The sequence below is a fragment of the Homalodisca vitripennis genome, unplaced genomic scaffold (genome assembly GCF_021130785.1).
Source record: "Homalodisca vitripennis isolate AUS2020 unplaced genomic scaffold, UT_GWSS_2.1 ScUCBcl_2780;HRSCAF=7865, whole genome shotgun sequence".
Lineage (NCBI taxonomy): Eukaryota > Metazoa > Arthropoda > Insecta > Hemiptera > Cicadellidae > Homalodisca > Homalodisca vitripennis.
In genome coordinates, this window is record NW_025778916.1 from 8,741 (window position 1) to 22,473 (window position 13,733).

Sequence of the window (13,733 nt, forward strand, 5' to 3'; positions counted from 1 at the left end):
ACTCAGGTATTTTATACCATAACCTTTAGTTTAAACAAACCGCTTTGTCTCAGGCAGACTGGTGCGCTGTAAAATATGAGCTTTTGACACAGCTGATTTATTGTCTTAAGCTTTCATGACACGATGTATTTCATACATTCCAGCAAATTTCATTACCGATATTGTTTTATTAAAATTAATGTCTAGGTTATTTATCTAGGATCGAATCCATCTAATCTTATTAAACAGTCTAACATCTAATTTATAGGTAATTGGGAGAGCAGTAACAAGATCTATCAAATAAGGGTCGGAACAAATTTCATGTATGTCTCTCAGTCCACACGATATATCGAGAATTAACAACACCGATAGAATCATGAGTTTTTATTTCAATATAGGTAGTTTTGACTTCGATTAAGGTGCGGGTCTCTCTAAGGGATATTGCTAAACGTGGGCTAATATTGGTGTATATATATATATATATATATATATATATATATATATATATATATATATATATTCATTAAATTGATATAAGATTCAATAGCATAATATAATTTTTACAAACATTGAATAGCAAAAAGTACTTGCTCCGCCGAGAGTATATATATTCATAGTTGAGTAACCTGTTTAATTAGAAGCAAACTTTTTATTTTTTTGTATTATCTAAACAAGAACGTGCTCTTAAAATTCTTATACACTAAAGATTATCTAGGAACTCATTAAGCATCAACTAACCTGCAATCTTAATTCTTATGTAAACCTTTCATATCTTCGAGTTTATACTTAATTCAAAAATTATTTCCATATAAATACAAACAGAAGAACTATTGTATTTAATAGTTAAGTAAAATATACATGTATTCTATACTATCTTAACGTAGATCTGCTTTAAATTGTGTTTTACAGTTTTACATCCATTTCATGTTTACTTCTCATAAAACACAAAAAATTAAGTTTAGTGTATGTTTATCGCTTTTACTGCTCAAACTGAAAAGGTTATAGAAGTTTCAATGGTATTTACCATTTTTTTTAAGAAGCTTTGTTTTGTTATGTATTTCTTGATGTCGTAACTGCAGAAAGAAGCCAATCAGAGGATCCTCTATACCAAATATATTATGCAATATAATTTTTAAAAATTTATATTTGAAGAAGTTAAATAAAGAAAACATATCATGAATATACAATAATCATACAAGTATCACGAAATTCAAAACAAAACGTCTTATAGAAAGAAAAGTTGAATTTTATACATAGAAACTTTTACTAATAGTAAATGAAAAACTGAGGCATAATAGATAACGGGAATTATTTTCTTACATTCTTTGTTTTAATGCCTTAGATCTGTTTTGACAATGAACTACGTAATAATTATAAAATAGAAAACACTAATGCAAACCGAGATTATTCCACCGATTGTAAACTTAACTTGACTTACTGTTTTGAAACAAATAGACAGAAGGTTGTAAGTGTCTCCTGAGTTAGCTAATGTGTAAAGACTTTAAGTTAGCACTTATTTCTAATCTTAGAACGGATAGATAGCGGGATCTAAGTGACTTCTAAGTTAGCTAATGTGTTCTAAGTTCAAAATAAAAACGTAGCATGCATTCAAGCTTACTTATTTTCATTTTCGTAAAATTGATATTAATTTATAAAAGGATAGGTTTTCCACAGTTTTTATAAAGAGCCAAACTAGTAAAAAAAACATAAATTGATCAGTAGAGGTCATACTAAAGCGAGTTAAAGTTACATTTTTCTCAGAATACACGAAATTAAATTGGATGCCCTTTAAACATTCTTATTCTAGAATACTTTTAATTTATTTTCAAATATCATAATTTTATGTCAACAGTGATTCGTGTAGACTCAAAACAAGTAGTTTTAACAGTCATTTTGAAATGAACACAGCAATATATTGTCTATAAACACAGATGACATTCGAGTTTAAATTTCCTCGTTCTGATTCTGGAACTGAAGCAGAATTACTAAATAGGTGGTCACTGCTCCAGCCATCTTCGTTAGAATATCGTTTTAAATTTTGAAGAGATGCAGTGCACAAAATGTCGGTCTATCGTTAGTTACTTGTAGAAGGAACCTCTCCAACTGTGCCCTCACAGCAGGATCATTATCCTTATGGATCGTCTTGCTGATAGTTATCATAGTCCTGTCAGCTGACTTAGTGACGGCAGCGGCAGATCGAACCATCACCACCAAGTAACTAATGTTAGCCAAAGCCCAGATGAATGGTAATATAAAGTCAATGTAGTCACCTGACTTAAAGTTCAAGACGGCATAATATAGGTTAAACACGATACTGAAGAACAAATATGAGGTAGTGGCCATCAGCTGATCGCAATAGAAGGCATTCGCCTGGTGTACAGCATCAACCAGCAACCAGTAGATGTTCGACATAGATCTCACCTCACACTTTTGTGAGTTAGAACTTTCTTGTGATATTTCAATATGTGGCATATACTGACTTTCCATTAGTCGTCCGAAACACTGTCGGGCTAGTTCCCGCTCGATCCTGATGCTGATGTATTTAAAACTTTTAGACAAATATTGAGTGACTTCGGTGAAATTAACGAATGTAGAAGTCAATCGAAATATAGTATTTCAGTAGGACACATAAACTATGCAAATCATTACTCGATTTTCCACCTTGTTTACTGCCCTTAATCCAAAAGTAGCTACATTGTACGTAACAAGCACTGGAGTGACAACGTAGGCTACTAAGAACATGATGTTCGTTTTGTATTCCGGTGGTAGACACCTACTATTACTCCAAGTGTCCTCGATACTCTCCACAGTTTTGTGGAAGTTGAGAAAGCACTGGTATTTTCTGATATTGCTGACAAAGACAACGACTGATGCCATTGACAAACAGGAAAACTCCAGAATCATTACAGCTGTGGTAGTATTGGTGGTCCAATAAGAGGGCCAGATGGCTAGTTTATTTAAATAAAAAAGATACACCCAATAATACGGTAGTGTCGCTTGAGCTGCTGTAGAGATCAAACTCCAAGTGAACCATGATGGGGAAAATCTCAATTCTTGCCCTCCGTTTGGCACAGAAGTGTAGGTCAGAAAAAATCCCCCAAATACTTGGCTGGTTAAAATGGCTTTTTTGAAAGAACCTGCATTATGTAGAATTGTGCAAATGATGTTTAGCTCTGTTACTTCACTACTCACCAGTCAAAGTTGCTAACAACTATAGAGTTCTCTATAACTTATTAAGAAACGCTCGATATTTTCTTTTTATAAAAATTTTTCGTAATTGACCTGTCACTTGTTGTCATATTTTAAATATGGGTACAATAATTCAATCGATGTAAGTGATTTATATTTTGTGTAAAGATGTGTCACAGTGGGCTCTAGTACTAGTGCACTTTTACTATAAATATTGATTTATTACTAACATATAGTCTATTACATTTTAGTGTGGATTTTCTTGATTACCTGTCAATGTAGGCAAATACTTGTAGATGGATAGTAGAAAGATGTAGATAGATACAGCATAAAATAGTTCTTAAAAACCTACTTAATTACGAAAACAGGATTTCAAAATCTGTATGGGTTTTAGGTGAGAACAAAGTGTTATCTTTGAGACTTTCGTCACTCTAATATAGGTAGTTGTGTCTGTTGACAGTTCCATTTAACATACTATGTTTGTTGGAAGTTTTGGATATCTATTTATGACATCCATCATAACTTCTTTTAACTCAAAGCGACGATCAAAGTCGTCTTCACATTGTTCGCGAAGAAACTAAGTCTACTGGAGGAAAAGCGGCTAATTTTGTGTTCTTATGCGGCAGACGTAATAGAGCCATTGTCTTCTACAAATGTCGGTAAGACAAACGTCTTGTCCTCATTTTTAGGTATCTGTGGTCTTCCAGATTTTGGCCAAACTCTACCTGTTTCTTCAATACTGTTTATTGTGTATAAGGCAGTTGATTAAAAAAATATTTCTATCTGGGAAAATGTCATTGGGTTAATTCGCTCCTCTTCAAACATTCGAATATGATCGCCATAACCACACATTATTAACAAAGTGATTCTTTCTTTCTCTTTTGGGTGATACAGTGACAAAAACAATAATTAGGCAAAATTCTGAGTTACGCTAGCTACTGCACTCAATACTGTAGAAAGGCAACTAAGCTATCAATTTTATTAGTGACATGGTGAAACTCTTATTTATGTTGCTATTATTCTACTATTAGGTACAGATCGTACCTAATAGGTAACAGATCGTAAAAAAACTATTTAGGTGATCCCTCAATGCATAAGATATTAGTTATTTTCTTTGCTGTTGTGATTTTCGTGTAAACATAAAGACAGGAAAATTTTTGAAGATAATGCCTTACTGTAACAAAGTTTTTTAATAAACCTCAAGACACTTTTTATTTTATTGATTAAAAATTACTAAGAAAATCAGCCGTATATATTGTTTTAAAGTCTGTAAAAGCTGGTATTGAATAGGATATTTTATTAACAAATGTTTGCTAAAAATACGCATCTTTATGCTCATTAAATATTTATTAAATGTGACAGTTTTAATTCAGGCGTGAAATAATTCTGACGTTTCTGCTAACAGCCACAACCGCTGACTGACAACTGGTGACGTATCTGTCACATCGGTTTGCTTGTTTTTATGTAAAATATAAACTATTCCAACCAGGATACATTTTGGATCATGTAAGTTAAAAAAAAACGTTTAAAATAATTTCTTAGGTAAAATAACACTGGTCCTATTCCATCACTGCTTTCAGATCATATAAGAAATGATCCCAAAATATACTACCATTTTCTCACTTTACCAAAAACTCAATTGGTTTTCATATTGTGTAGGATTAATATATTTCTATTTTTAGAACATTCTATTCATGGTAAATTCTCCATAAGGGGTTAAAAAGCACATGACAGTAGCAACACACCTTTTGCTTTAGCGCTCAAGCTTCACTCTTCCTCTACGCCATCTGCAGATCCTCCAGGACAAACGTAGCAACAACCATTTACTGAAGATAAGTTCTGTGGGTCATAAAAGCATATTTTATTAATTATGGTGAAGTCTATGAGATGGGAGCCTGGAAATTTTACACAGAAGTGAGATTTAAAACCTTTATTTTCTGTTGATCGATTCTAATGCCAATTGAATCTGTAGTGATAATCATACAGCTGCTATGTGATGGAAAACCATTCGCCGTGACCAGTAGTAGCCAAACTCTGGGTAACAATTCCTCTTATTGTGATCTCCACTTGTACCAACTTCTTTACAATAAAAGAGACAAGACTTTGTACTTGTCGAAACAGAATATGACTCTTCATCTTGTTACTTAACTTGCAAAAAGTCTTAGTTTCTTCTTCCATCTCATCACGGAGTAGATAAATTTTATTCACACCGTCTGGAACTAGAACTTCATCTTTAATCCTCTCGTAGTTATTTTGATATCGAAATGGTATCTCTCGCCACCGAAGCTTTGTATATTACCAAAAAACTTTTATTAACAAGGCAAACAGACAATTTATAATATAAGAATACGTGTATGGGTACTTAAAAATATGCATTATTGGACATTGAAAGACGTTTAGTAAAATATAGGTGTAAATGGTTGGATGAAACACAAACAGATAATGACATTAAAAAACATGACACAATCTAGCTAAACAGCTATAAAACAAAAAGTGAAGATTATAAGTTAAATAAATCTATTCCTTTTCACTAATAATGCAACTTAAATTAATGTAATGGTGAATCGTGCGTTACATCATATATGGCTTTAATAAGGTCACAAAGCATGACCACACCAAAGCATACGTTCCTCCAAGCTCAAGTGAATCCCTCAACAAATCATAGTTAAAACGAAAAAATGGTCTTTTGTCAGATATTCATATTAAGAAACCGGATACGAGTGAACCTTCTTAAAATCGTGCCATCGTCTGTTTGTCCGTACGATACTTCTTGATAGGGAAACTCTAGAGGCATGGAACTTACTACGCTACGTACGTTACTCTTGGTATAACTGAGAACTCTCTTTATTTTCGATTCAAATGGTCTAAATTAAAGGTATATACAAATGTATTATGTAAACAAGCTGGTCTAATCCTTAACGAGCATGAAAACGATACAATTTTAGAATACACACATTTGTACCTAAACTGGCAGTCTATAAGAACCAATTTCAATTGTATAAACACACGACCTGGTATATAAAAATTGATAAGGAATGCCTCCTTATAAATAGATTTATTATCAGCTGCACTAAGTATTAGTGAAGACTTCAATAAAAGAGTATCAAAAAGGTTAAAAATATCAAACGAAAATATGTAGTTTATATCATATATGTTCTTTGCCTGTCACACTTAAATTCATTGGAGACATGATACATAATAATCGATATACCTCATTCAGAAAAATATATTTAGATTTATATTCGATATTTTTCCGATTTAATATTTTAAATATTTGTTAACCAATTAAAAATTTAGTTACTTGTCAGGTGGATAGTTTTAGTTGTGTCTAAACTAAATATCATCCATCATCATAGAAAACCATTTCATACTTCTAACCCTTTCGACTTGATTAGTTAATTAGATAATTGTCCCTACCGATTTCAAACAAATCCAGAATGTTAAACAATTCAAATAAGCTGTCTGCTCTTGGCCTATGAGTACAGTAAATGATTTTTAAATAATTTATATTTTATTATTAAAACAAAAAAGTTATTAAATGTCTGCATACATTTCAACTCCATGCGAAAGGACTAAGTTTCATCTTCTGAAATAGGCCTACTTATTTTGAGAGATATTTAAAACAATAAAATATACAGGCTATTATAAGTTATATTATAATAATGTTTGACTATGAAAATTTTGTTGAAATGTGACAATATATAAATGAAATTTCTAAAAAGATTGTTTGAGAGTACTAAACAAAGTTTCATCTTTACTAGACATTACAAATGATGATAAAATCCCCCAGGGAATAGACAAACCAATTACTTTCGAAACTTTCTTGATTTCCTTGTTTTCAAGGATTAAAATTTTCTATTCCCTCTAATGCTTTGAAAAACCAATCACTCGATCTAATAAATTTTAGACAAGCATATGGCAAGCACTCGATTTCACATTTTTATGTATTGCAAAAAAAATTATAAAAAGATTAGGGTCTATCGAAGAAGTTTTAAAAAGGCAACCTCTATAATACGTTATTTCTCTCATTAAGAAAGTAAAAAATCCGTTAAGCATCAGTACAGTTTATATACCAGTGTCTTCAACAATATCAAAGAGGGAGCATTTGTTCAGAAAACGCCAGAAGATAGAGATAGAGTGACAAAGAAAGCTTCAAGTGTAAAACAGTTCCTTGATTTGATTTACACGAAAGAAACGATCTGTGAAACAAAGGACTCTAAACGCTGACAGCCATTGTTGTCATAAAGACACGTGTAGGTCACTGGTTAAGAAACTGCTGTATCTAATTTTAGCGAGTCTTTTGAAAGGGTTCAAACAGCTTTTTGGTATGTATGAACACTTTTCTTTCCCTTCCTTTCTTCTTTCTGTTCTTTATTTTTGTATTTACTAATACCTCCCCCACCTGACAAAGAGAATATATTTCAATCCTCGAAACGTTGTGTTATACCTTTTGTAGCATATAAAGATGGACTAAATATGAAGTTCTGTTATTGAGTCAAACATTCCATCTTCAATAACATACTTTAAATAAATAATTGTTTTTTGTTTCCACCAAAAACGTCTTTGGCACACAATACCACCTTCACGAGAAATATAATAATTGAGTTAAATAGAATAAAAACATCAAGAGTATTAATGACTAATATTTGGACAACGATATCTTTCAAAATCTATTTAAATTCTCTAATTAATAAAAAAAATTTAAACAAACATGTTTCTCGTATACTTTTTGACTCAGAAACTACTTAAGGAAACGTGCATAATTTAAAGTGAATGATATAAAACTAAAATAACAAAGGCACCCGATAGTAGGATTGCCTTGAGATTGTATTCTAATGGAACACATTTTATTTTAATAAATTTGATATGAAAATCAACATGGGGAACATTCTGAAGTAACTGTAAATGTAAATCCATATATTGTGATGATTCTAACGATTTAACTAAACAAAAATTTACTAAAATTATAAAATATAACAGATAGCACTAAGTTTACTTTTTGCTATTTATTCTCCTGAGGTCATGAAGCAGAAGAGACCTCTATTTACACTAAAAAGTACCACTATTTAAGGGATCTTGGCGCTTGCTCCCGAGTGACAGTTTGAGAAAGACTAGTTTTAGGGGATGTTTAATGTTGAGTTTGCATGAGGAGGGGTAGCTGGATGTACTATCTTAGCCATGTCTCCTTGGAATGAGAGGAGACTAGCTGTCTTCGAGCCTCTTCCAGTCAAAATAGATAGGGGAAGATATTCTCTCATATTTAGGCTAGCAAACTCTTAAAGCCACACTAATCCCTCCGACAGCTATCCATGGCAGTAGTTTACACCTATTTGTCCTTTCTGTAACCCGTTATCTCGATATTTCAAGAGTTCCTTTTTTATTTCATTTCGTTAATTAACTCAATATGAGAATTAGTACAAAATAAATTTAATTACCTCATAATCGATATGAGTTGTAAAATGTTCTCTAACACTGATCTAAAAATCGAAAACCTAAAAATTTACTTCTAATATTTGGTTTGATAAAAAATGCTATTGGTTTTAATTTTCAAAGTAATAAAGAAACGGTAACAAAGTTTGTGTTTACGTTACTCGCTGTTTTAATTTGTTTATAGATCAAAGCCCAACTGTACGGCAGGAATAAGTAAAATTGGCTGCCAAACGAGTTTTTTGTATACTTTTTCAAATATAGCTTGCATAGTTATCAATTAAAATATCCATATTTTATTTAGTAATTCATGTAATAATATATTCGAATTATAATTTTTTAAAGTTTTCGCAAACATTTCAGTCATCATTACCGTAATTTAAAACTATATCAAAGAGAGTTAAAAACACATCCAGTAGCAGACTTAATGGTGTGGGGGTTTATCTTTTTGGTGCCACAGAGTGACAAGTGATGTCTTGTGTTTTGTCTCAGTCGCTCATCTGATGATAGAAGACTGATTCGTGATTTGTAAATCTAGCGCTATAGACTAATCACAAAATTCCGATATGATGTCGAAACACTGTGAACAAGAGTCCTGTACATTAGACTAATGAAGTGGAGGCTTGAATGTTTGATGTCACAGAGTGTTAGTGATGCCTTGTGTTTGTCTCAAACGCTTATCTGCTAACAGAAGACTAAATGAAAATTAGTTTATTTATTGTAAACTACAGGACAGGACACTATGGTTATATGGCGGACAGTTAGCGTTGCCGTACAACATTACTCCACGTAACAACCGAATTACGCCTCATTTTTGCAACCCACATACTTCAGGCGTTAATTTTGTTAAGTTTCTATCCAGTCTGCAACTCTTCCATGCATTTACTGTTTTCAAGGAAAACATATTTTATTTAATATTTAATTTCCCAAATAAAACATCATAACTTTTCATCTGTTACAATTGATGGATCATTTATTTATTTATTTATTTATACACGGTTGTCACCATTTTTACAAGTAATATAATAATAGATCATGTTCCACAAGATGGCAATATATACAATCAAAACAAAACAAAACTTCATCTTAAGTGAATCATACTCATGCAACAGGAGAGAAGCCAAGAAAATTATGTAGGCTACATGCAAACAATACAATATGCCAAATACAATATGCTAAACACAATAAGCTACTAGGCATAAATAAACAACTGACAGACATGCAATACATGTGATTCATTATGACTAGTTCATACACGAGCAGTCTGTATAGATTCATATACCATAAAACAAATTAATACAACAACCAACAACATGCAACCAGTACATGCCATTAATATCTAAAATATACAGTTTATATACAAAATAAATATATTAAGTAATAAATAACAATAATATCTACATAGAAAAACACATTGAAAATAACTGCAATATCGGCAAGGTGCAATAACTATTTACGAAATATAGTAGGGCAATAATCAACAAATACAGTAACTAGTACAATTCAACAATAAAATAAAAAAGAGCTATAAAACGAACTGGTATAACAATGCTCTAACTATCCAGTATCAGATAATGCTTACATAGTGTAGCCCAATAATAAAAATATCCTTTTCAGCGATGACACACTATTGCAAAATAAGTCGTGGTGATGGCAGATTAGGTTACCAAGCCGGTGTAATCTGGGGATGACACTGTGAAATTCATAGTTGGTGGAGCAATGCTGTACACAGAAGATGTCCAGAGACCGAGTTCTACCAGGTACTCTGAGATTGATGAGGTGGAGTAACTCCGAGCAATCGACATCTCCAGTGAGGATCTTCTGTAGAAACACCAGGTCATGCAGTCTCCTTCTCGCATATAATGGAGCCAGCCCCAATTGATCCGCTACCAACTCCAAGGGAACTTCACTGTAGTTGTATCCTAGCTTGGTACCAATTATCCTAACAAAGCGATCTTGTATGCTCTGGAGTCGCTGAATATGTCCAAGTTGGTAGGGACACCACACAACACAGCCGTACTCCAACACAGATCTAACTAGCGCTGTGTATGCTATCTTCATCGCTTCAACACTAAGACCGCTTCTAGAAGTCCTTATGATAAACCCCAACATCTTAGCAGCCTTCCTGGTGATTATGTCTATGTGTAATTCAGGGCTTAGGTCCGAAGACAACCCAATTCCAAGGTCTCTAATGTAAGACTTACGGCAAAGTGTAGTGTTGCTTAGACAGTAATCAAACATCAAAGGCTTGGAGTTCCTGTGAAATGTTACAATAGCACACTTCTCGGCATTCAGTCTCATTCCGTTGAGTAGGCACCAATCTTCGATTCTCTTAAAGTTACGTTGTAACAGATGGCAATCCTCAATGGATGAAATAGGACAAAAAACCTTAATATCATCAGCGAAAAGTAAGCATCTTACGTTGATAACATCCACCAAGTCATTGAGAAATACAGTAAACAAGAATGGGCCCAAATGAGATCCCTGAGGCACCCCCGATGTAGCATAAAAAGGCCGAGAAGTGGCACCCAAAAACTTCACAGAAAGACTTACGGTCTGCCAGGTATGATTGAAACCATTGTAGAAGATTGCCAGTGATACCATAAGCGTTAAGTTTGGCAAGAAGATGCGGATGACTCACAGTGTCGAACGCCTTGGAGAAGTCAATATAACCGGTGTCAACCTGCATTCCATCTCCAAAAGCTGCGATGATAAAGCTTTCATACAATGCAAGGTTAGTAATAGTTGATCTTCCGGCTGCAAAACCATGCTGCGCAGATGTAAGAATGTGGCGAAAGGAAAATCCAATGCGATCCAGTACAAGTGATTCAAACAGCTTCCCAAGTGCAGGCTGTATGACAACTGGGCGGTAGTTTCGGACATCCTCAATATTTGAGGACTTGTGTATAGGAACCACAAAGCTGGACTTGAGTCTATCCGGAAAAGCACCTTCGAGTAGAAACTTATTAAAGATAACGGTTAGCTGGGGAGCAAGAATATCACTGCATCTCTTGAGAATTAGAGGAGGTATATCATCAGGGCCAGTACCCTTGTAGGGATCCAGTAAATCAAGCTTTCGTTTAACTTCATCAACTTCAAACACACAAGAAGATAAATTTGTATGTAGATCAAAACTATATGGTGGCACAGTCACATTTGAAGCAGAGTATACGGAAGAAAAATGGTCGGCAAAAAGATCACAAACTGTAATTGGAGTTGAAGCCATACGATCTCCAAGGGTATATGAGTCAGATGATGTCCGATGACTTCCCAAAGTTCCATTGACAAAGCTCCAAAAGGACTTAATGTTCCTGGGAATTGAACCATTTACATGTGCAATATAACCCCTATAACATTCAGAGCTGAGGTCCCTGCAGAGAGCGCGGACATGCCTAAATTCCTCGTAATCTGAAAGTCGATTAGTGACCTTGTATCGCTTGTGAGCAGTCTTCTTAAGAATTGTCATCCTCTTCAACTCGGCCGTGAACCAAATGGGAAACCTTAATTTGCCAACCTTCCTAGTAGGTGTGTTTTCGATCACAATACTCCGAATCTTGTCCAACAGATCACTGAAGAAATCAGAAACATCAGGCAGGTCATATTGAACAGTTCCAAGTAAATAATGCAATCTTCGAGCAATTTCACCCACATTACATTTAATAAAATTGTAGACTACACGTTGGTCATCGACAGTCATTTGGGGAGAAGGTATTTCACAACAAATAGCCGGGTGAGCAGGTTCAATAGGCAATAGATGATCAAGGGCAGCAGAAACCAAAACAGAGGGGTCAGAGCCAAATATGAGATCCAACAAAACCCCGCGCAGATTGAGCACAGCATTTATCTGGGTTAAACTATAAGTGGCTGCCATTTCAATAATATAGGAAGCAGCTCCATTAGAAGCGAGAGGATCAATTCGAGCCCAATCCACATCCGGCAAGTTGAAGTCCCCCAGCAACAAACTGTGGCAAAAAGTAGTACCATCTGAGAAAACTTCATCGTCTGCATTGCAGTAGCGGGCGTAGGTGACAGCGGGCTGTTGTGGTGGAATATAGAATCCTCCAATCAGTATAGGTAAATCTAACTTATTGGCCTTAACAGACAAAAAGATGCATTCAATATCTTCTACAGAAGTATGTATAACATTAGATCCCAGATATGTCCTAGTGGCCACTAGAACCCCACCTCCACTTTCTTTATAACTAGTATGAGAAGATCTGTCGTGGCGATACACATTAAAATCATCAAGACCCAATTCGGAGCTATGAATATCAGAATTTAAGTTTGTCTCTGTGAAAACCAGTATATCATAGATGCATGTAGCTGCTGCTTTACAGAGGTCATTTAATTTGGTACGGAGACCATTAACATTTTGGTAATATACCGTGAGATGAGATATCCGAGAGTTAGCTAGTTTTTTGGACTCTGTTTGACTATCTTAGGAATGCCGAGAGTATACTTGATTGTGAGACCAATCTCACCAGCGTCCTCTCTTCTCCTCAACTCAGCCCTAAGATTAGAGAGATGCTTTCTTTCCTGAGGGGTTCTGTCCCGGGAGAAACTAATTCCAGAGAGACGAGAATCCAGGCCGTCTAATGAAGATTGATCAAAGTGTTTGGCAAAGTCGGTGACATCATTGCAACTATTTAATGCTACTTTCAAAGGTCTGGGCTTTACAGCAGATGGTTTTCCTATACGGAAAGACTTAAAAGTCATATCCTTGCTAGCACAAAATTTGCTTATCAAGACGGCAATAAACTGATTGTCGTGCTCAACTCTTACAGCCAACGTTTTACTACTGCTTTCAGGTAAATCATGTATGATAATGTTTCTAGACCGACGAGATCTATCAGACATCTCCTCCAACACAGACTCAATCCCGACCCGGGACTCATTGCCAGTCTGTAAATCCTTCAAATGGTCCTCAAGTGTCTCCACACGTTTCTCAATATCAGCAATGCGGGGCTCGAAATTGTTTAACTTTTCGTTAACTGAAGCAAGTTCATCCTTAATGGCGCCAATGTTCGCAGGAACATCCTTTAAGTTATCCAATTTGGTCAAAACAAGTGCCATTTGCGAAGCGACCACATCAAACCGAGAAAACATTTGGTTGAGCGGATGCTGGTTTGGCTTGGTAC

The 13,733-nt window shown here is 34.6% G+C and overlaps 2 protein-coding genes across 2 annotated transcripts; both read right to left on the bottom strand.

The window, feature by feature from the left end:
* Nucleotides 1-2,010: 2,010 nt before the first annotated feature.
* On the bottom strand, nt 2,011-2,466 carry LOC124372254. Its single transcript, XM_046830630.1, has one exon. It carries the CDS (start codon nt 2,464-2,466, stop codon nt 2,011-2,013), a length of 456 nt encoding a protein of 151 aa, XP_046686586.1.
* A 7,707-nt stretch (nt 2,467-10,173) lies between these two features.
* Nucleotides 10,174-10,896, bottom strand: LOC124372255. The gene has a single exon (XM_046830631.1). The coding sequence runs from the start codon at nt 10,894-10,896 to the stop codon at nt 10,174-10,176; it is 723 nt and encodes a 240-aa protein (XP_046686587.1).
* Nucleotides 10,897-13,733: the final 2,837 nt, after the last annotated feature.